The sequence below is a fragment of the Triturus cristatus genome, chromosome 3_2 (assembly GCF_964204655.1).
Source record: "Triturus cristatus chromosome 3_2, aTriCri1.1, whole genome shotgun sequence".
In the NCBI taxonomy this organism is placed as follows: Eukaryota; Metazoa; Chordata; class Amphibia; order Caudata; family Salamandridae; genus Triturus; species Triturus cristatus.
Genome location: NC_140584.1, coordinates 536088630 through 536111438, shown reverse-complemented (window position 1 = coordinate 536111438; position 22809 = coordinate 536088630). Strand labels below are relative to the sequence as shown.

The 22809-nt window shown below is 44.1% G+C and overlaps 1 protein-coding gene across 1 annotated transcript in view; it reads left to right on the top strand.

Annotated features, from left to right (window-relative positions):
- DEPDC7 (DEP domain containing 7) overlaps positions 1-22809 on the top strand; it is a 272921-nt gene that overhangs the window by 215597 nt on the left and 34515 nt on the right. The window contains exons 6-8 of the mRNA XM_085648246.1: positions 4450-4592; positions 21769-21894; positions 21991-22069. Coding sequence (XP_085504372.1) covers positions 4450-4592; positions 21769-21894; positions 21991-22069 — 348 coding nt within the window. The remainder of the gene's footprint in view (positions 1-4449; positions 4593-21768; positions 21895-21990; positions 22070-22809) is intronic.

Below are 22809 nucleotides of genomic sequence, written 5' to 3'. Positions count from 1 at the left end.
TACCAAAAGTCCCACCTCATACCATCTCACACAAAGCAATATCTCGGGGCCACCATAGACACCTCAAAAGGTATTGCCTATCCAAACTCAGCCAGAATCACAAGCATTCTAGCCTTACGCAAAATATTCCTTCCTCAACACTCTCTACCAGCAAGAGTGTTTATGAAGCTCATAGGGATGATGGCGTCTTGCATCTTCATAGTGCCCCATGCAAGACTCCACATGCGTCCACTTCAGGAGTGCCTAGCACAACAGTGGAACCAGGCCCAGGGTCAGCTGACGGATCTGGTGTTGGTGGACGGCCGCACACATCACTCTCTGCAGTGGTGGAACACCACAAACCTTTCCAAGGGACGGCCGTTCCTGGACCCGGTTCCCCAAGTGACTCTAACAGCGGACGCATCGCTCTCCGGCTGGGGAGCGCACCTCTTACACCTCACAATGCAAGGTCTATGGACGCCACAGCAAAAAACGCTCCACATCAACCATCTGGAGCTTTTGGCGATCTTTCTAGCCCTAAAATCTTTCCAAAAGCAGATTTCAGGCAAAGCAGTCCTCATTCGCACAGACAACATGACTGCGATGTATTATATACAGAAACAGGGGGGGACACACTCTCCCCAGCTCTCCCGCTTAGCCCAGAGCATATGGAGATGGGCAATTCCCCAAAACATTTTTCTCCTGGCACAACATGTTCCAGGCGTACAAAACACCATAGCAGATCTGCTCAGCAGACAGACTCAACAACTACACGAATGGGAACTGCATCCACAAGTTCTTCACCCATTCTTCCGACAGTGGGGGCATCCTCAAATAGACCTCTTCGCCACCCACGAAAACAAAAAATGCCCAAGCTTCGCCGCCAGATACCCACACCCATTGTCCAAGGGCAATGCGATATGGATGAACTGGTCAGGCAGATTTGCATACGCCTTTCCACCTCTCCCACTAATTCCATTAGTGGTCAGGAAACTACAACAGCACTCCCTCACACTCATTCTGGTAGCTCCGACGTGGGCCAGACAGCCGTGGTACACCACGCTACTACAACTATCAGTGGTACCACATCAAAAACTGCACCTTTCCCCATGCCTCCTAACCCAGAACCATGGAGAAATCAGGCACCCGGACCCAGCTCAGCTCAACCTGGCGATCTGGCTCCTGAAATCTTAGAATTCGGGTACCTTAACCTTCCCCCTGATTGCATGAACATCATCATGGAAGCCAGACGTCCTACCACTAGAGCATGCTATGCCGCAAAGTGGAAAAGATTTGTAATGTACTGCCGTAACAATACAATCAACCCTCTAGATGCATCCATACAACACATCATATGCTATCTGCTCCATCTTCACAGGTGTAACCTGGCGTATTCATCCATACGCCTACACCTAGCAGCGATCGCTGCCTATCTACAAAACAGACAGCATTTGTCACTCTTCAGAGTGCCCGCTATTAAAGCCTTCATGGAAGGCCTCAAACGAGTAATTCCTCCCAGGGCACCACCCTCCCCTGTATGGAATCTAAATTTGGTCCTTACACGACTAATGGGTCCGCCCTTCGAACCAATGCACAAATGTGAGCTACAATTTCTCACCTGGAAAACAGCTTTCCTTGTAGCTATCACTTCCCTTAGAAGGGTTGGTGAAATACAAGCGTTCACCATACAGGAACCTTACATACAAATGCATCACAGCAAGGTCATACTTCGAACTAATCCGAAGTTCCTGCCCAAAGTCATTACCCCCTTCCACCTCAATCAATCAGTGGAATTACCTGTCTTCTTTTCGCAACCCCAATCTGTTGCGGAAAGGGCCTTACACACACTAGATGTGAAAAGAGCGTTGCTATATTACATACAAAGAACGCAACCCTTCAGGAAGACCAAACAGTTGTTCGTCTCCTTTTCTCCACCACATAAAGGCAACCCCATCTCAAAATCAGGGATAGCTAGGTGGATTGTAAAATGCATACAAATTTGCTATCAGAAGGCAAAGAGAACATTATCTGTTCCCCCTAAAGCCCACTCTACAAGAAAGTTAGGGGCTTCTATGGCTTTTCTAGGGAATATACCCTTAGATGACATATGCAAGGCAGCCACATGGTCTACACCGCACACATTCACAAAACACTACTGTGTAGATGTGCATTCCCAGCAGCAAGCTAGGGTGGGCCAGGCTGTACTAAAAACACTCTTTCAAACAGCTGCAACGGATACCGGTGGTCGCCGCTAAGGTTGGGTACTGCTATATAATCTATGCTAAGTGTACAATCTGCAGCTCATATGCCTCGAACGGAATATGCTACTTACCAGTATGCATCTGTTCTTGGCATGTAGAGCTGCAGAGTTGTACACGCCCACCCGGCTACCTGTATCCGTTCCAGTCCATCTTATTTAGATACAACACACATGGGTTTCTCACTGTTATTACTACGCTCCATCATTTCCCTGTTGGCGAAAAACAATCTGAGGATGGAGCCGAAGCCCATGCGCAGTACGGACCGAAGGAGGAGTCACCAAACTCGTGACTTCCAAAGACGGTCCAAGAAGAAAAACAAACTGCAAACATCCGGGCCCAACACCAGATGGCGACCGATGCTAAGTGTACAACTCTGCAGCTCTACATGCCAAGAACAGATGCATACTGGTAAGTAGCATATTCCTTTCTTTAAATATCTGCAAATCCGTAGTTTTTTAAATACATTAGGGCCAGATGCTATGCACCAATTTAGAAAATTTCCTTTAATAGAACGGCTGGGGAAAGGGATGCCCATTGTTTTTTGTTTTTTTTACTCTATTTTGATAAAGCTATTACCAGACGACCTACAGTATTGTCAGGAAAAGTGGGCAAGGTAGTTAAACACAGAGAATTTCGCTAAACACTTCTATTGCCTTGGCAAATGATGTATTAATGACTGGTAGGATGCGTGCACAACATTATATGGCTATTTACGATTTATATTATACACTAGGTAAAATCGCTAAATGGGGTACAGGAGTTGGAACCAAATGTAATAGGTGTGGTACTTTAGCTGTAGATGCCGTGCATATGTTCTAATCGTGTTCCAAACTGGTGGATCTCTTATCTTCAATACAATCCTTTCTGGCAATATTAGTGGGATCGCCAGTCCGCATTACAGGGGAGATGGTACTGATAGGAATTAAGACAGAAGCTGAAGCGCAAATAAGATCTTAATCTATGACCTCTTTTCTGTTTATTTGTATGGCGATCTTGCGTGCTTGTATCACAAAAGACTGGATCTCCCCTGATCCTGTCATTTTTTGCTTGGAGGGCTAGACTTCTGGTGACGTTTAATTTGGAGTCTGCAATCTAAAAGACTAAGGGGTATAGAAAAAGAGTAAAGGGGGCAAAAATATGGGCTCTGGTTGCAGAATGGATTGAAGAGACTGTAAGATAGGGTATATTGTTTATCACAATCCCGTCTGATTAACCTCCATTCCTAGGATCTGCTCTTACTCTATTTATTTTGCCATGGTTAGCTTTTTTCTGTTTTTTGAATTTGCCCTGTGTACGTACTTGACTCTTATGTTTGTGTTGTCATATATGTCAAATATATATATTTTTTTTTCTCAGTTTTTTTGCAGTCTTGTGTTTTTTGTCTCCGACTACACACTGTTGTAGATATTGTAGATATTGAAATGTGATTTTTCCTTGCATAAAATTTTCACACAAAAAAAAAAAATGGTTGTGGGTGTCATAGTGGTAGTAATGGCTTATGCTTGAGGCCTGCCAAAAAACTGAGTCCACAGCAGTAAGAAAATTACACAAAAGATGGAATTCTGTATTCTATTAGATAAGCATTCATGTGTGATAATGAAGTGCATTTTCAGGCGTAAAGCAGTCTCTCCTGCTTTTCATGCGAGCACTTCATAGAAAGGGGTGATACACTTTACAGCAATTCGCTAAGGTGAGCCAGTAGTTCCTTTCCCCCTACCCCCACCTCCAAAGTCAACGCTGGGTATTTTAGAGAACTGTTAATAAGTCTTTAAGACAGACGTGCCTTCAAGGCAGAACTAACAAGCATTTGCAATGCAATAGGTCTCGCATTTTCGTGAGTTTGAGCTATTGACATTGTAAATGACAATGCCTTTTATTTTTGTTTGTTTTTAAAACATAAATAAAAGGCATGGTTATTTACAATGCCAATAGCTCATGTTTTATCTTGCAATGTCCACTATTTTTTACTTGGGTTTTTTGATGTGACATCGCCTTGATTACTTTGCTGTACTGTACATATTTATCATATCTGCATTATTCTCTTGAATAGATTGTTCATAATTGAAAGATATAGAAAATATATTTTTTGCATTTACTAAGTTTGGTTGGTGATTTGTATTACTTTTTGGATTAAACTCTACTCCAGTAAAACCATGAATGCTACATGATGATCCCACATCAAATAGTAAGACTAATTTTTGAATTATAGTAAATGGAAAAACGGAGCAAGCACTGGAGGCAACTCAGCTTTGCCTTAAACTTCTGGATCCTTCAACCCGAGAGGAGTTCAGAAGACTGCTATATTTCATCGCTGTTGCAGCCGATCCATCTGAATATAAACTGCAGAAAGAGGCAAGTGATTCCTATTTCTTTAAGCATAGTCGGGTAGTTTAGCTAGATAGAACTTGTATCCTATAGTATCACACAATTTGCAAAACAAAATGCAAGCAATTACGAATAACTTTTATTTCATTATAAATATTCTATTGAAGGAACGTTTTAAAGGAATCGTAGGTTAGGCAGAGGTTTCAAGTTTCTGCAGTTGTTTTGTGCATATACTTGGGATAGCAGATCCGTGCCTGTAGGAAGCTGGTTCTCTACACCATTTACCTCTTTTTGGTATATTCTATAGTGTCCCTAGGTATCCCTTACAAGTGAACAGGGATTGCTTTAACAATCCCAAAGTGCTCTTTTTGTTTAGTGTGGTCGAGCAGCATTAGGCTTATCAAGGAGAAGAGTTGGATATTTGTTGCATACACAGTCTCAAATAATACACACCCACTCAAAGGAGATCCACACCAACTTAGAAAAATAACACTTATTTTAATATATTTTTAGATACCAAAAACGTAGGCATCCGGTCGGTGCTGCATGATATGCTTGGGGTTGAGGGGGGCCTGCACAAAGAGGCTGCAGGCAGGAACTGGAAGTCCAGTCTGGGCAAGCCCATAGGGAGGTTCGACTCTGGAGGGTCTCAGGCCCTCGTTGGCCCACTTTGACTCACCTGGGGGGCACATGTGCAGTTTTGCATTCTAGTGGCTGGTTTTCGGTAGTCTGTAGTACTCGCAGGGTGCATGCAGGAAAGTAGCTTGACTACTCCACGGGAGATGCTGGTTACACCTTAAAGTGCTGGCAGTCTTCCCAGGCTTTTGGAGGTAGAGAACCTGCAGGATGAGTCTTTGGTGCAGTTGTCAGGGATAGCAGGCAGGCTAGCAGGGTCCGTCGCAGCTACTCAGTTCTTGCTCTTTGTCGCTCTTCGATGTTCTTCTTAGGTTGACAGAATCCGCTTTCCTGGTGTCGGGGGCTTCCCTAAACACTATAGTGAGGGGCGTTCAGGGGAGTGAAGGATGGGAGCCAATGGGCTACTTACCCTTGTGGTCATTACACTTCCTGTTGGAAGTAGGCATAACCTTGTACCAGAGCTCCTAAATCTGCCATCCCAAGATGGTGGAATTTTCCTAAAGGGGGCATATAAGGAAGCGAACCTTAGGGTTGTGACTGGCCTGGTGGTGTACCACGCCTCCCTGCATATCTAATTTTCCACATGTCCTGGTGCCAAATGCCCCCAGGGCAGGGGTGTTGGCATTTCCCCATGTCTTAGGAAGCTGTGGGCACACATCAAAGGCAGCAGAGGCCTTTGAAGCCTCCTGCCTTGATAAGCTAATTAATTAGCCCTCCTGCTTGAAGGAAGTGACAACCTATGGCCATAGCAGGCATTGTTTCTGCCCTCCGAGCCTAGACTCTCACCCGAAGGGGTTTTACCAGTGCGCTGCATGTGTACTAAATGATTTTGATGTCTAAGAATTAACTTGGACATCACTGGGACATATCTGCTCATGTAGGTATGTCCACACATGTAGTATAGTACACCCTGTCTCAGGACTGTAAGGCCTGCTGTAGGGGTGGTTTACCTATACTGCATGCAGTGTCTGCAGGCATGGCACACAGGGATGTGTGCCATGTCATGTTTCACTTTTATCTGCAACAGGACAAGCAGCCTGCAATGGCAGTTTGCGTGTTGGGGCTGAGGAGTCTCTTACAGTGGCACAATACATGCTGCAGCCCTGTGGGCGCTCTTATTAGCCTCCTTGCCCTAGGTACCCGGAGTGCCACTTACTAGGGACTAACGGGGGTTGCTGATGGCATTGCAAATTAGGTTTAGGGAAAGAGACCTGGCACAATGGAGGTGACCATGTCAAAAAGGAGCACTTTTCTACAATGCCATTTGAAGTTGGACAGGTCTTCTACACACGGTCACCACCTCATTGAGGCTGAGTGTGAATGTATCATTCATGCCCACTGGGTTGTAAAGTAGGCATGGCAGGCCAATACATTTTGAAAAATTATCTAGATAATTACATGTTCAAAGTCGTTAATCAAACAATGTCAATTTTTCTCTCCAAGGAAGGAATATGGACAATGTATTCAACAGGCTATTTTGGGCCTTTACAAAAAATAGACTAAAGATATTTTTCTGCCCTACAAGTGCATTGTACGCACTGAGATCCGTTCTGCCACCAGAACGCCAGTTTAAAGGTTTTTTGTATGTTTAGTTCAACTGCTGGAATTTGAAAACAATGTACTCCGGGAACCCAAAAATTTGGAAGTCAAGGTGTGGCAGAGGCAGGAGGTGGAATCACAAAGTGTGAAGCTTGGAAAGCAGAGTCTGACAGTCAACTTGAATATATATTTTAAAAATATCTGCTGCAAAGAAATTTGCAACAAGGTCCTATGCAGCAGTAAATTTCATCTAAGTTACTTATTTGGTTGCAAAGAGGTTGCATTTTAAAATATCTTACTCGGTTAAAACACTTGCTGATGAGATCATTGTGTGCCCAGACATTTTGAGGACGTAACCGCGATAAAATAACTTGAGTGCTTAAAACAGTTCGAGGGTTCATGTGCCTACTGCAAAGCACATTGCATAACATGAAGATCACAAATTATTTTTTATGTAGATAGTTAAGTGGGCTACTGCATTTTAACACCAAGATCAATGTGTTACTTTCTGTTCATAGGTTGCAGTCCATCCCATATAGTACAGTGATCTATTTTCTGGCATCAGGAGTTGCATGCGAACTAAGGGCCTGATTTAATTGCCGGACAGGTTATGCTGTCACAATGGTGACGGATATCCCGTCCGCTGAAATATAAATCCCATTGGATATATTTATATTTCGGCAGACGGGATCTCCATCACCATTGTGACGGAGTAACCTTCCACCAAGATTTAAATCAGACCCCAAGTCATGGTTTTAGATCCTTATTGTGTTTTTTTCCCTCAATCTGTTATTCTTCTACGATGACAAAAAAGGATTCATTTTGGAAGTAATAGTCTTATTAGTACAGACACCACCATCATGGCGTATGGTTTTATATCCTTACTTTGGGTTTCTCCCAACTGTTCACTTTTTTTCTTTTGTCAAACTTGTTTTTATTAAATTTTTCAGGGCATTCATCATCAAACATGATAATACCTTTAATCCTTATACTTGCATACAGCTGTTGGCAATCTATTTCCTTGTACAGAGTCTATCGGGTGATCCGAGTCATGTCCCCTTCTAGTATCTGTTCTGGTATTACCTTGAAGCATACATTACATTTAAAACATTTTTTTTTTTAAATCACTTAAAAATAAAACCTCCCTTCCTCCTGAAGACCGCCCCCCACCTCCCATGAATCTATTACCCTTGAAAGAGGTATTGCAATACTGCTTCCACTTGTAGGTAGAAGACAGTAGGGTGCGGCAGAAAACCCAAACTGAATTTAGGAAGGGAAAGGAAAATAAACTAAGAAAAAAAACAATAACCTGGGCTAACCGGGGTCCTGGGTGACTTGGAGGTAAGAGTCTGACTCTGGAGTAGGCTCTGGCGGGGATGGTGGCCCTGCTTAGAATTGAAATGGGTGTAGTGCTCTAACACTCTTCGGACATTTAGTCAGCGGGAGACCGCTAGGTAGATAGACTAGGTGGCCCCAGGTGTATTCAAAATCTTTTGAACTCGTCCCTGTAGATGTCGCTCATATGTTCCATAGTGAGTGCTTGCCATAGACGTGTGTGCCATTGTGTTATGGCTGGAGCTTCTTTCTTCTTGGTGACGGTTATTGCTGTCTTGGCCGCCCCCAGATAAAGCCGCATTATAGCTTGGTCAGTTGTTTGGTATTTCAAACCCGGGTCTCGAAGACCAAGAAGCGTGAAATCTGAAGAGTTTGGGATGGGATAACCTAATATCTTTGATTTGGGCCAGGACTATGGACCAGAAGGGGCGATTTGTTGGTCAATCCCTCTATATGTAGCGGAGGTCGCCAAGAAGGCCACACCCTCTTCACAGAGGTTTGATCTGTTAGCAAATATCTTTTTTAATTTCATAGGGTATAGATACCAGTCGTAGAGTATCTTGTAGTGGGCTTCACATTGGCCTAGGGAGTGGTTGTGGCGTCCTATATCTTTCCACAAGGCTTTCCACTTTCTCTGATATCATGGCCTAGTGTGCGTTCCTAGAATTCGAGATGGCGTGGGCACTGAGATGGGAGTGTATGTAGCAGTAGGGAATAAAGAAAAAAGATGGCCCCTTTTACCGAGCCTGCCTCCTTCACATAGCGCTCTAGTGTTGTGAGTTCTCTTGTCGCCCCTTCTCTAATCTCGATTTGCAGGGCCCTGTGGCGCAATTGGAGATGGTGAAAGTATTCTGTTAGGCAGTTGGAAATCTCTTTGACAATGTTCAAAATTTAATATATCCCAGTTAAGAAAAATGTCAGCTAGGGTGAGGCAAGCTCCCCCTCCATGCGTCGAAGGGTCCCACCTGTAATGCTGGTGGGAAAGTTGGTTTGTAGTGTAAAGGAGTGAACAGTGAAGGGAACGTTGTCCATTCAGACTGTCTTAGTACGTCGTCCCAGGTTTTTAGAGTTGTTCTAGTGGCAGTACTTACGTAGGCGTTAGCCGTTTCATCCGAATTTGGTTTCCCTAGGAGATCCCATATCACCTTTCCCGTAATCGCTTGATCCATGTGTAGCCAGTGTTTATCTGAATCACGTTGGGACCATTAGACTATGACTCAGAGGTGTGCTGCTTTATAATAGAGGTTCAGATCGGGCATCGCCAAACCTCCTTCATCGGTGGGCTTCTGCAGAAGATTGAAAGGGAGCCTCGGTATTTTAGTTTGCCATATACATTTCTATCAGCGTGTGGACTCCGTGTAGGAAGTCTCTCTCAACGTCAATGGGCAGACTCTGAAATAGATGCAAGAATTTCGGGAGCACCACTGTCTTAATGGCATGTATTCTGCTGATCCAAGAGAGATATAGCGGCGCCCAATGCCTAAGGTCGGCTTGAAGCTGACAAAGGAGTAGCGGATAGTTGGCTCCAAATATCCCTGCGATTTTGAGGGTCAATTTTATACCCATCTATGTTAATTCCCTCTTGGCACACTGAAAAGGGGTTTAAGCCACCAGATCCTATCTGCTTCTGCTAATGTTAGGTTGAGGAGGAAGGATTTAGGCAGGTTAATTCGGAGTCTTGCTACCCCTTCAAAGCGTCCCAGCTCCTCCCAGAGTTTTCAAAGATCGCTGCAGATCAGATACTGTCATTAGGATGTCATCGGCGAACAGGAAAATCTTATGTTCGTCGGATCTGAAATTTACCCCTCTGATCCTCCGATTACCTCTAATTTTTCGGCCAATGGTTCAGTGCTAAGTGCAAGGAGTGGAGGTAGGGGACACCCCTGTCTCATTCCCCTCCCCAGGAAAAAAGGATCCAATGCTACTCTATTAACCACAATTCTAGCACTTGGAGCTGCAAAGTTAGCCTTTATCATGTTTATAAACGTCTCGCAGAACCGCTGGAGGGCCCGAAAGAGGAAGGGCCAGTCTACCCTATCAAACTCCTTCTCAGCGTCCAAGCTGAGAACTGCAGAGACCTGGTTTTTTTAGTTGTCTTTTCTATTAAATGAATCACTCTGTGCACATTGTTGTGCATCTGCCTGCTCTTAATGAAACTCGATTGGTCCGGGTGTGTCAGCTCCGGCATCAGGTTCTCTAGTCGAGAGGCCAAAATTTTAGAATATAATTTGCCGTCTAGATTAAGGAGCGCTATATTGAGAAGGGCGGTAAGCTCCTGTAAGCTGTGGGTCTTTACCAGTTTTGGGTATCACGGTGATAAGTGATTGACGCATGGTGTGCGTCACCTGTTTGGCATCTGTGATTGAAAAGAGCGGTCAGTGAGGGATGAATTCTGTGCTGAAAGTTTTATGGAAATGCTTTATCATGCCGTCAGGTCCTGGAGACATGTGCAGCTTCAGACCCCGACTGCCTTCTGTACCTCCTCCTGTTATAGGTTCTCCCAATTGTTCATTTTGGGTTGTTGTGACCTGAGGGAGCTCCACTGCACTAAGGTAATCTGCTTGTGCCTGAGAGTAGGGTTTGTCTGCTGTATATAGTGTGCTGTAGATATACCTAAATATTCGCACTTTCCCAGACTCTTCCCGTGTCTGTGTTCTTGAGGGGTCCTGTATGTTTCCAGTGTAGTCCTTTTCCCTCTTCACTCGCAACTGTCGTACCAGATGCGCTCCCACTTTGTTACCCTGTGCATATGATGTCTGCTTAAGTCGAAGTAATGTCAGCTCTACCCTACAAGAGTAAATCGCCTGTAGCTTCCCTTTCAGGGCTGTGACCTTTCTTTGGAGTGTTGACATGGGGTTGGCCTTGTGTGCTTATTCTAATGTTTTCAATTCCCCCTCCAGGCTCAGTCTTTTCATCACGCTCTCTTTATTGAGGGCAGCCATTAGCGTCGGACATTGGACCCTAACCACTGCTTTAAACACATCCCAGTTATTTGCCAGGGATGTCTCGAGGGTTGATTTATTTGAAAGAATTCCCTGATGGTTGTGCGTAGTGCATCGCGCAGTGTTTTGTCGCGGGCCAATTCGTTGGGGAAGAACCACCTAACTTCACTCTTAATATAGAAGGTGCAGAAATCGCATACCATCCATACTTGTAGTTATTAGAAGTTATAACTCTCATTGTTTATGTATCATTTTCTGTGCATTGATTTACAAATGTATTTGATTTATTGTGCCTCTGCGTGTGATGTAAAGTGCTCAGAGACCCTACACTGGATGAATAGGCCTATAAAATGATTAAATAAAAGTACAAATAGATGGCATTTACTTCAATATTTGTGTAATTACTCATGCAGATAAAGTCAAAGAACTTTATTTGCATAATTAATTAAAACTATTACAAAATACACATAGTGAATACAATTATAATAAGTAAAATCTCTTTTTTTCCATTTTAAAAGGTAGTTAATACTGGAAATAAATAATTGGTCTTACTATCAGAAGATGTACTTATATTGTCCAGAATTTAAGAAAGGAGTTTCATTACTTCTTCGAAGAATTTAACTCCACGGCAAGCTAAAATAATCGAGGAGCCACTTAGCCAACAAGTGACTGCCTGTCTGCAAGATCGAATATTAAGCACCTTTAAAATTTGTTTCAGAAATTGGCGTCTGTTTTATCAGGGCCGGGCATATACAGAAAAGATGATCCAAAGTTTCTGTATAATACCCGCAGAGACGGCATTGTTTCGTCTGGTGCGGCGGTTTCCAAGACGGTAATAGGTCTTTTGAGACATGCATCCCCATCCTATAAGCAATAAATACGTTTTTAAGATGGGCATTGAAGTGGGAAGCTAGGTAGGGCAAAGGTTTTGAGGGTCTGAAAGAGTTCATGATTGTCCAACCATGCCGACGTTTTGCCAATGTCTTTGTCTTCCATAAAAGATTTCCTTTTGGCCGCCGCATTAGCTAGTTTACTAAACAGTGCCTTTTCAGACCCTGATTTCCAGACTGAATCCAACTCCAGCATTTCCACACACTGTTTCAAATACTGACCCCAAATGGTCGGCTTTTCAGATTCTCCGCGCTTTATTTCCTCCCAACTCAGCCAATCCAGTGTGTCTGTGTGAGCAGATCGAAGTTTATTACAAAGTTTCACAAAACTGCTCATACTCCGATGTTTCTGGTTTTGCAGTCCGAATTCAAGCCTAACTTGTGCGGCCGAAGCAGATTTTGGCAGGTTGAAGACCGCTTTATAGATTTTGGTCTGTAAGATGTTTAGTAGATCGGCCTCCTTCCCACACCATGTTACCAAACCTTAGGATAAAGTCGGAATTATCTGGGCTGCCATTACTTTTAGTTGGTGGCTGTAGTTGGGGCAATCCATTTTAGCTTTTATGGAGCGATGGGCGAAGATAAGGGCTTGTGCCTTTGTTTTTAATGCTGTTTTGTGATCGTTGTGACTGCCTCCTTTTGTTATTATTAGGCCCAAATATTTATAGTTCTCTTGTTCTTTTACTGGTAACCCTTGTGCCGTCCATTTATATTTTAGTTTCTTCGGGTCAACCAGCCGAACAACTTTTGTCTTTTCTTTATTTAATTCCAGACTTTCCTTTTCCAAGTATGAAGTTAGTTTGTTAATGGCTCTTTGTAAACCGATTGGGGTTTTACTCAACACTATGTCGTCAGCATATTGAATAAAGTGGATTGGGTTGTTAGCCAGGTGGGGGGGATGACAATCAGCTGACTCGATTGCCCTAGGGAGATCAGCCAGGAAGAGGTTGAAAAGGGTGGGTGCTAAAACACAGCCTTGTTTTAGACCTTCGTGCGTTGAGATGTATCCTGTTGTACAACCGCCATTTCCCAATTTCACCTTTGTCCAAGTATTTTCGTGTAAGGCTTGAATAGCTATTAAAAGCTGGAGAGGCAGCCCCCAATTCTCCAATTTACTCCATAAGCGCTCTCTATTTACTCGGTCAAAGGCGGACTTGATATCAATAAAACAAGCATATAGCCGCTTACCTTTTCCTGCGGCTTGATCTATAAGAATTGATAGGCAGGTTAAGTTTGTTATTGTTCCCATTCCTTGCCTGAATCCAGTTTGAAATTTTGGCATGATCTTCTTTTTTTCTGAGATCCAAGCTTGTAGTTGTGCTAAAATGCAAGAGGCATATAATTTGGCCTCCATATCTATTAGAGATATCAGTCTATAGTTCGAGGGGTTTCGGTGATCACCGTTCTTAAAAATGGGATTGATGATACTCCCTTTCCAGGATTTGGGTAACTCTGCATGTTTGAATATTTGGTTAAACATTGGTGCTAGTATCTCCGACCACAGGTCCGGGTCGTGCTTAAAAATTGCGTTTGGTAGCCCGTTGGGTCCAGCTGCCCCCTCTGTCCTTAGTCTTGAGATTATCAACCTTAGATTGTTTTTACAGGTTAGAGCATCTGATTCTGTTATCCCATTCTCCAAGTATTCCTGCTTGAATTCCCCTTTACTGATTTTATTGACTCTTTTTGATTTCACTACCCCGGGGATGTTGTTGTGACCTGCCTCCGTATTGCTGTATAGTGACAGTACATGTCTAGACCATATGTCTGCTCCAACCCCCGCTTCCTGCTGGAGTTTAGACCCTTGATTAAGATCATTTATGATGCCCCAAAAGTCCCGATTGTTCGGATTTTTTCCCGAGATAAGCAATTTGTGCCAGATCGATTCTTTATATGCATACTTTGCCGCATTCAGTGCCTTCCTATAAGTGCACCTTGCTTTCCGCAGACTAGACATATTTGTCGTTAGTCCTGCTTTTTTTTGGTATGCCAGGGCCCAGGCCTCCTTGGCCACTTTTCTTTTTTTTGTTCTGAGATCCATATTGAACCACCGCTCCTTTTTGTTGCAGATTATTCTGTGGTTTCCTGAGCTTGCTGGGAACTTGTGTTGCAAAACCTGAATCAGTTGTTCCCAGTTGGATACTCTGTCCACCTCCTTTTGGGGTCCAAAGACAGCCACCTGGGCTTTGACTGTGTCCATAATTTTACCCAGACCCTCCCCACGCCATTTTATTTTTTTCAAGTTAAAGTTAGATGCGTGTTGCACTAAAGAGGTCATTGTTGGAGCAAAACTTGGAGCAGAATTCAAACTACTATTCCAAACGCTTTAATCTTAGGAGTTAACTCATCACTTGTTATGGTGTAGTCAATTATTGATTGTGTCCTGCCACATAAATATGTGGCGGCAGCCGGCATGTCCTCCTTAATATTCCCGTTTAGAATTGACAAGCCGAGATCTTTAAGGCTTGATGCTAACTGTTTTCCTCCCTTGTCTTCTTTGATCTTCACCCTCGCCTTGTTTTGGTCAATTAGGACGGTGTTGAAGTCACCTGATACGACCAAGGGGTACAGTGAGTAAGTGTTTTGCAGGAACTTGATTAATGATATCAGGGTCACGTGTTTTTCTTTCTGTGACTGTCTGTCGGGGTGGATATAGACATTAAGAATTATCAGTTTCCAAGGGTCCATCCCCGGCGACTGGTTTCCAGTTATTCTGATTACTTGGACCCACTTCAGCCCCACGTCTATCTCCTCAGGTGCCCAATTGAACTTAAGGGTTACGTATGTTGAAAGACCACCCCGAGGGTGACCGTACGTGGCGACTCTTTCCGCATATATTTGAAATTCTTGGAAGCCTGGTATTGGGGATGATGCCATTTTCCAGGACTCCTGAATCAATATTATTTCCTGTCGTTGAAAAAAGGCTTGGGTTTCATGGTCGTGGGCCATTTCTCGAAATCCATGGACATTCCATGAACAGATTGAGACTATGGGCTTCTTTTTTGCTTTCTGGCTTGGCCACGGATGGCGTGTAATCTCTGTGGATATCGAAACGGGGTTAGGTAGCTTTATTGCTCAACACAGCGGGGATCCAGGACCAGTCCAATCTGTCTTTGTGATGACAATCCACTACTTGTACCTCTTGGGTTACACTAAAAGGCTCTGGTGTAAAGGCCCTTGCACCTCACAGACAAGTGGACGTTTGTCCTTTACTCTTTCTCCTTTACTTGATCCCTTCTACAACTTTGTAATGGGTATGGATATCTCGGGCGCTTGTGGCGTGTAATAGAAATTCCCCATGATTCGAACTGAGATCTTGCCAAATATATCCTGTCTGCCAGAACCTTTAAGGCCCATGTTGTCACTGTTTCTTCTGTATCTTTTTTATTTACGTTTTGCTGAAATTCCACGGAGAGGAGATCCTGGGAGGTGATACCTTTTAGATCCGATACTTCTTTGAACAGAGTCAACAGGTTGCCTCGATTCAGGACATCCTGACAACCCCTTGTCATGTATTCAGGAGTAAATATTAGTTTTTGCTCGTATCGGTCCGGGTAATTCATTCCCACCTTGATTTTTGTATCGGTTTTGCCAGGGATAAGGTTACGAACTTGTGGGCTGGATCTGACTGACTTGAACGGTTGTTGTTCTTGCTCACACTGATCAGAATTTAATGCTTGATTCTGTATAAAGTCTGAGTTTTTTGTCCTCAGCTCTGGCGTATTTTGCTCCCTTTGTGGAAGAGAGTATTTGCGTTCTTTTTCTAAGATGGTAACCCGCACAGGGGTCAGGACAGCAGTTTTTGAGACTGTTGGTGCTAAGCCGCTCGTTTTATCTCTATCGGGAAATATAACGAATTGTTGGACGTTAGAGGTTACTATTGCTGGATTTTGAAACTCTTTGAGTATTTTCTGTTATCAGACTGTTTATTGCCGAGGTTCGTATCCTACTGTGCTCCACGTGAGCTATGTTTTCTCCCCCATGAGATGGTTTTGCCTCATTATGTCCCCTGGCTTGTACTAAAGCGTGGTGGTTTATTATTGTAGCCTCTATGCATACGTCACTCATGGGCTGGTGTAGGCCTTGATCAACTTCTGGTCTGGGGCTTTCAACCCTGCGCGTGAGTGGCGGGTTTATTTTGTCACCTGGGTCTGCTGAATGACCCTCACCTCCTGGTGCATCGTTAGAAAGGCTAAGGTTATTTTCGAGGTGGAATTTGTTTTTAAATATAGGGAAGATTTTCTCCGGAGCCCCGTAAGGTTGTTTCTTATATTTAAGCCTTGCTTTTCTCGCCCTTTTCCTTTCTCTCTTTGTTAGTATTTTCTTGGGGCTTGCTCATGCAGATAAATGTTGCATTCTTACATTGCACAAATATTTCTTACTTTAGGAGGTGAACAAAGTTAAAAACTTGCCTCCAAATCATAGTGTCTCAACTACTTGTGAAGTGATCACATGCTTTGCACCTTTCTTTTCTTGCCTTCCTTTGCTTTGGTTCTAAGTGTTGAGCACCAGATGGCTCCCATCCATTATTATCTTCACACAAAATGAGGGCTGATAGCTCTTTAAATCAGGCCTTTGTTTTGGGCCCAGCTGGAAGTGTAAATAAGAAGCCTCCCTTGCTCCAAACGAAATGCAGACAACGTGCTGGTACTGCTGAAATGTGTTGCAAAATGACACCAGGACAAGTTCAGCATGTTTCCGTGGCTCAGCGGGATCCCAGGTCTGGCCAGAAACATCTGCCAGAAATGCCCTGCATTCCAGGACTGTACGCTTCTATGTTGTAATACTCCCTTGTGAACTTTGCAAGCTTTAATGCCTTTGTGACAGCATCATATCAGCCAGAGAGGTTGATAAAGTCCATTGCAATGTTTCTCTTTGTGACATGGCTGACTGTACGCTTGATTTCTTTTACTTGAACGAGAATTTTTTTTTTTTCTTGCCGTCATTCTTCTGCTGCTTAGCGGATTCTTCAGTCTGTCTTAGAGCTCTTCAAATTCAGTGTAAAATTCAGCCCTCTGATTACTCCCTAATTTACAGTGACTTCGATGGAGGTAAATTCTCCGCAAAGGCTGTTTCTGTTTTGTATGCTAGTATAAGCTTAATTGTTTCAGTTGCCAATAAGATGTATACCTTGTCATGGATGCAGCCCTCAGCCGCTTTTTTATTTTTATCAAACATTTCAGGCTAGCTACTGTTGGCTACAGCCAGGAACGCATTCTACATAATTTCTTTGTTCCAGTTCAATGATGCACAAGTTGGCCAGGAAGTTCAGGAATGTGTCGACCCGCCTGGATATTCGAGGTGATTCTTGAGTTGAGCTCTATTGAGTGTAATGGGAAGCTTAGCATAGTAGTGAGCAAAGTTTTGTTGGTCTTGTTTTACTTTATTTTCAAGCAGACTACTCTTGTCCTATATCTTAAATGCTATTGCTCTCTTAATAATTGCTATCAACATTCCACATAAGTGGCTTGAAAGAGAGCTGAGCAGTACACAGCTGACCAACAATAGGAATTTGGGTGAGTGGGAAATGTACTAAACAGAATGCTACATATGTACAATGCTGGCTATTTGCAAGTTTGGATCTCAAGAGTTTAAGCGGTTTCTGGTTCTTCTGGTAGTTGGTGGCTGTAAGAATGTGGCTCTGTATATACTGTTCCCAAATAGGTACAGTGTGCACAGAGTCCACAGTCCCCAGAGGTTTGGCAGAGGCTAAAGTTAGATATAACCTTACTCTCCAAAGTGGTAGCTTGGTCGAGCAGTAAGGCCGTATCGGAGGACAGTGTAAAGCATTTGTTGTACACACTGTCAGCAAATGGTCTCACACACTCAAGAACTGAACTCTAGGCCAATGGTTTTGTATCAAAATATATAGTTTTATTTTAGAACCGACAATAGGTATCAAAATGTACTTTCTCAGCATGAGATCCTTTAGATAAATACTTTCAATAGGCAATAGACTTTTGAAGGCAATAGATAGTTGTTGCAATAGGCAACACAATTTCAAACACAATTTCAATCACAATTATACATTGAGCTCAATGGGAATTTCTAATTAAATGCAATTGATTACTTTCTGGATTACTTTTCTTACCACAGGACTGGATCCTGTATTCAGTCCTGGGACATCTCATGTAAACAGATGAGTAAAAACGTTTTGGTTACAGTTGTTTTTAAGGAATAGTATTGTATTTTAAACGTTGACACTTTCGCACATAGAATCACCAATGTTATCCTATGGGAGGAAATTCACCTAGCAAGTAAGTAGGGTTATCGTTACTTTTTCTAACTGTGTTGGATCCTGGATCCAGCACTGGTGCATCTCCTGTAAACAGTTGAAAGAATGAGTTTTTGTTATACAGGCTATTTTTAATGAATATTTGTAAGTTTGCAAAATGGAAACTTAGAAGAATTTCTGGCAAAAACCACGCAATGTTATCCTATGGAGGAAAATCAAGTTAGTGGTAAGTACGGTTGTAATTACTTTGCAGGGTCTGTGCTGGGCACCAAGATCCAGCACTGGGATCTCTCCTGATAGCAGGTGAGTAAATTCGTTTTCGTTATTCGGTTTATTTTAGATGAATATTTTAAAGTTTCAAAACTCGACACTTGGAAGAATTTCTAAGTGAAACCAGTCAATGTTACCCTTTGGAAGAAAAGTGAGGTATCGGCTTTTGGGTAAGTACTCGACTGGCAGAGTTTAGGTTCTGGGCATAGACTCGGGGGGGGGGGGGGGGGTCTCCCAGGGTCAGGTAGGTACAGTTGTTACACCCTCAGCGGCACAGGGGCAGCCGGGTGCAGAGTGAGTTAGGCCCAATGTTATCCTATGGGAGGCAGGGGGCCTTTGGTTGGTGGCTGCTGGCAAGCAGGCCTTTCGGCTGTGGGAGCTGGGCTCCTGGTCACTTGCTCAGGGCAAATGGGGAAGTAGATTAGGACAGAGGTTGCACTCCCAGGGGCACTCGGGCGGCTGGGTGCAGGGTGCTTTTGAGCCTTCGGGCGCTCAATGGATTTTAATGGAGAAGCTCAAGGACGAACAAAGGCTGCAAGCTCGGGGACAAATTCTTCAGGTGGGACCACCACTTCGAGAGTTAAGTTGGGAAGTTGGAAGATAGGTAGGCACCCAGGAGCTGGGCAAAGGGCGCCGGGTACAGGGTTGTCTTTTCGCGTCGGGAAATCTTACCCTCAGCTGGTCGCGGTTGGAGGGGTCCCGGGTTCTGAGGCTGCAGGCGTCGTCGGGAGCGTCTAGGTGGGTCCTTGGGTGCTGATTCGGGGTCACAGTCGCCGGGGGGACGTCCTCGTGGTCTTTGTTCACTCCGGCACAGGCCAGGCTCGGTGGGTGCAGAGTGTGCAGGAGTCGCGGTTCCTGGCTGATGCCATGGGCTTGTTACTTGCTTTGGGCAGTACCACTGCTTGTGGAAGTCCCAGTTAGTCACAAGGCAGTCTGGTCCTCCGGGGATTTTGAGGTTGCTGGCCACTGGAGATGCAGGGGTTTAGCAGGAGCTGGTTCGAGGGTCGACAGGCCGGTAGGGCTGGGGCCAAATCAGTTGGTGTCTTCCTCTTGTTAGCAGCTGCTTCTTGATCTTCTTTCTTGTTTCGGAATCTGGATCTGAGGAAGGAAGGTTCAGGGTGCCCCTAAATATTACATTTAGGGGCGTTACAGATAGGTAAAGGGCAGGGACCAATGGGTCCCTTTCCTGGGGTGGGGACACCCCCTATCCTGCCACTCTCCTGTGGGAGGGGGGGCAGTAGCCTAATCCTGATTGTGCAGGGCTTCCCATCTTCAAGATGGCGAGAACCCAGAGATGTGCTTCACCTCGCCTCCCCCACCTGAGGGGTGGGGTTGGCAGAGGCTGGCACACCCCCTTTCCTTCCTTGGGGTTTCCTGCCAGTCTTCCCGCATGAGTGGGGGTCAGAACCGGTAGGGGCCAGTTGCTGAGTACAGCAAATGGCCTGGAGAAGCTCACAAAGGCTGCATGCCTTTGAAGCTTCCCCTGCCCATCCTGGGGGAGAAGACCTAGAACCTCACCCAGGATGTGCATTGTTGCAGGCCCAGGAGAGCGGATGGCTCTCTACCCAGGGTTCCAGCATCATGTCTGCTGTGTGGCAGCCTAGGCAGCCTCTCAGACAGGACGTGTATTGTAGGTTAGGTTCAGGGGGTAACTCTAAGTTGCCCTCTGTCGTGCATCTTACATTAAATACCACACTGGCATCAGTGCAAGTTTAATGTGTTGAAGTTTGATACCAAACTTCTCAGTCTTCAATGTAGCCATTATGGTGCTGTGGAGTTCGTGTTGACTACCTACCAGCACCATATACTCTTAAATGGCAGCACTGTACTTAGTGCCCAGGAATGGACCTGGGTACTGTAGGGGCACAGGGCTCATGCACCTGTACCCACACCACTAGCATAGGGCACCCAGCTAGTAGGGTGACTGAGGTATGCCAGGGCAGTATGTGTTGTGGGTATGGCACACAGGGATGTGTGCCAAGTCGACTCTCTGTTTTTTTTTTTTTTTCATCATCAGTCTTTATTCGATTTAAAATGAATCATAAAAGACACAAACATAAAAACAATAGCACAATTGTTGTGCCCACAATGGTACCAAACAGATATAAATACATTAAAAAGTATTAAGAGGAACATTAAATAAGTAATGTGCTGATGAATAGATCTTAAAATATTATAAAGGAAAAAAACACACTATCAGTACACGTCCTGGCTCACTAGACTAAAGGACCAGGCTGAACACACATTAATAGCCCATCTTCAGTGTTCTCTAGCAGAGCATCTGGGGAATTCCTAATTGCTTTTCTTCGTAAGGACCATGCCCAACCCAGATATTTAGCTAGGGCCACTGAAATAATTATTAGAGAACTAGTGCGCAAGATTCGAAGTGCCACAGCACTGCTCCTGGTACCAAGTGCCTTACACAAAGGGGAAAGCCAGACACGTCTTGGAGTAATAAGTGTCGGGCAAACAAACAGGAAATGAGCAATTGTTTCTAATTTAGCCCCACATACAGGGCACAATTCCTCCAATTTCCTATCCCATCTCCCTGTCAGGGATCTAAGGGGTAGAGACCCAGCTCTAAACTGGAAATAAAGTTTTCTGTCCCCCGTATTAGTAACCAGGTCCCAATATGACTCTAGAGCAGGGACAATTTTGACTCTGTTTTGTTCTGCACCAAGACACTCAGCCTGCAAAGGCAGTGTGTGTGTGCGCCAGGGTACAGGGCCTCTAAGGGTGGCACAATAAGTGCTGCAGCCCTTAGGGGCCTTCTCTGGTCACAAGGCCCTGGGTACCTAGGATACCATTTACCAGGGGCTGACATGTGGCCAGAAATGACAATTGGGTTTAGGCTTCATGTAGTTTTAGGGAAGGAACACAGGCCCTTGGCACCTGATTGGCAGGAGCCCAGGGCACACTCAGTCAAAGTACATCAGCAATTCAGCAAAAAGTGGGGGCATATCATGCAAGAAAGATGGCACTTTATCACAGTGGCATTTCACATTTTAGTAGATCCAGCGAGATCCTTTGATTACACTATTCAAGTCCCCACAAAGCTGATTTCCCATTAAGTTGCTTGTGGTGCTGTCAGGTGATTGATTCTTGTGGTCAGTTAATTAGCTGTGATGAGTTCCATTTCCTTGCCAAGAGCTCATGAAAATGATCCAAGAGATGTGCAGACTGGTGGAATTAGTGCCTGGGTTTTCTCTTTTTAGTTGCCTTTGAACTGTGAACAGGTGTAACTAGCTGTTGTGATTAAGAGTTCTTTATTTTGGATCAAACTTTGGATAGTGTTTGTGAGGGGGGAGAACTTAAAATATGTTTTGGAGTTAAAATGTTAAACATTTTTTTTTCATCAGGTTGAAAATCGAATGATTGTGAAGAGGACTTTCTCGGTGGCTATAGTCAACAGTAAAAGTTTGTCAAAGGGTAAAACGGATCTCCTTATCCTTTTCCTACTGGATCACCAAAAAGATGTGTTCAAGGTAATTTAAAAATTCTCACAATTTTGGCTAGCATTGGCACACTTCTCAACCATCAAATGGGGCTATTTTAATCATTCTTTTCTTTTGCAATTGAAGATCCCTGGATCCTTACATAAAATGGTTAGTGAAAAATTGGCAACGATTCAGCGTGGAGGAGATCCTGACAAAGACACAGGTAACTGCGATCCTAAAAAACATCTGACCCCTAGCCCCTTTTCTTGCCATCAATAAAGTGACTTACTAAACTACAGGTGCCAGATTGATAAACAAGATGCCATTCTGTCTTTTTAAGTCTAGCCTGATAAAACTAATTGGATGTTACAACAATTCTATATATAATATAAAGCTTAAAGGGACTTTAAGCCAGCTTTTTTTTTTTTTTTATCCATTGGTGAGTTGTCATTCACATTTTTCTATCACCAGCTCTAACAGTGGGTCAGTCCAATAGCTAACTTCATTGTAAGTGACAGTATTTTGCTCTTACACAAGGAGCACATCCACACAAATGAAGTTCTCTTCAGGGCCTGGGACTGCCATGGCAATGTATGAAAGAAGACCCCAAAGAATGGACTCTCCAAAGAACAAAAATATATGTTGTCAGCATTTGTGGCTGTAGATGCACATGCTCTGCATACTCCTGCCATCTTGGTCCCAGATGAGTGCAAGTTTTTTTCTTTGAAGAATTCTTGAGTCATTAGGTAGTATCACTCCACCTTCTTGCTTGCAATGCGCATGTGTGAGAAAGTGCCGTCTTTCTTGCATGGTATGCCCCCACTTTTTGCTGAATTGCTGATGTACTTTGACTGAGTGTGCCCTGGACTCCTGCCAATCAGGTCCCCAGGGCCTGTGTTCCTTCCCTAAAACTGCATTGAAGCCTAAACCCAATTCGCATCTCTGGCCACATGCCAGCCCCTG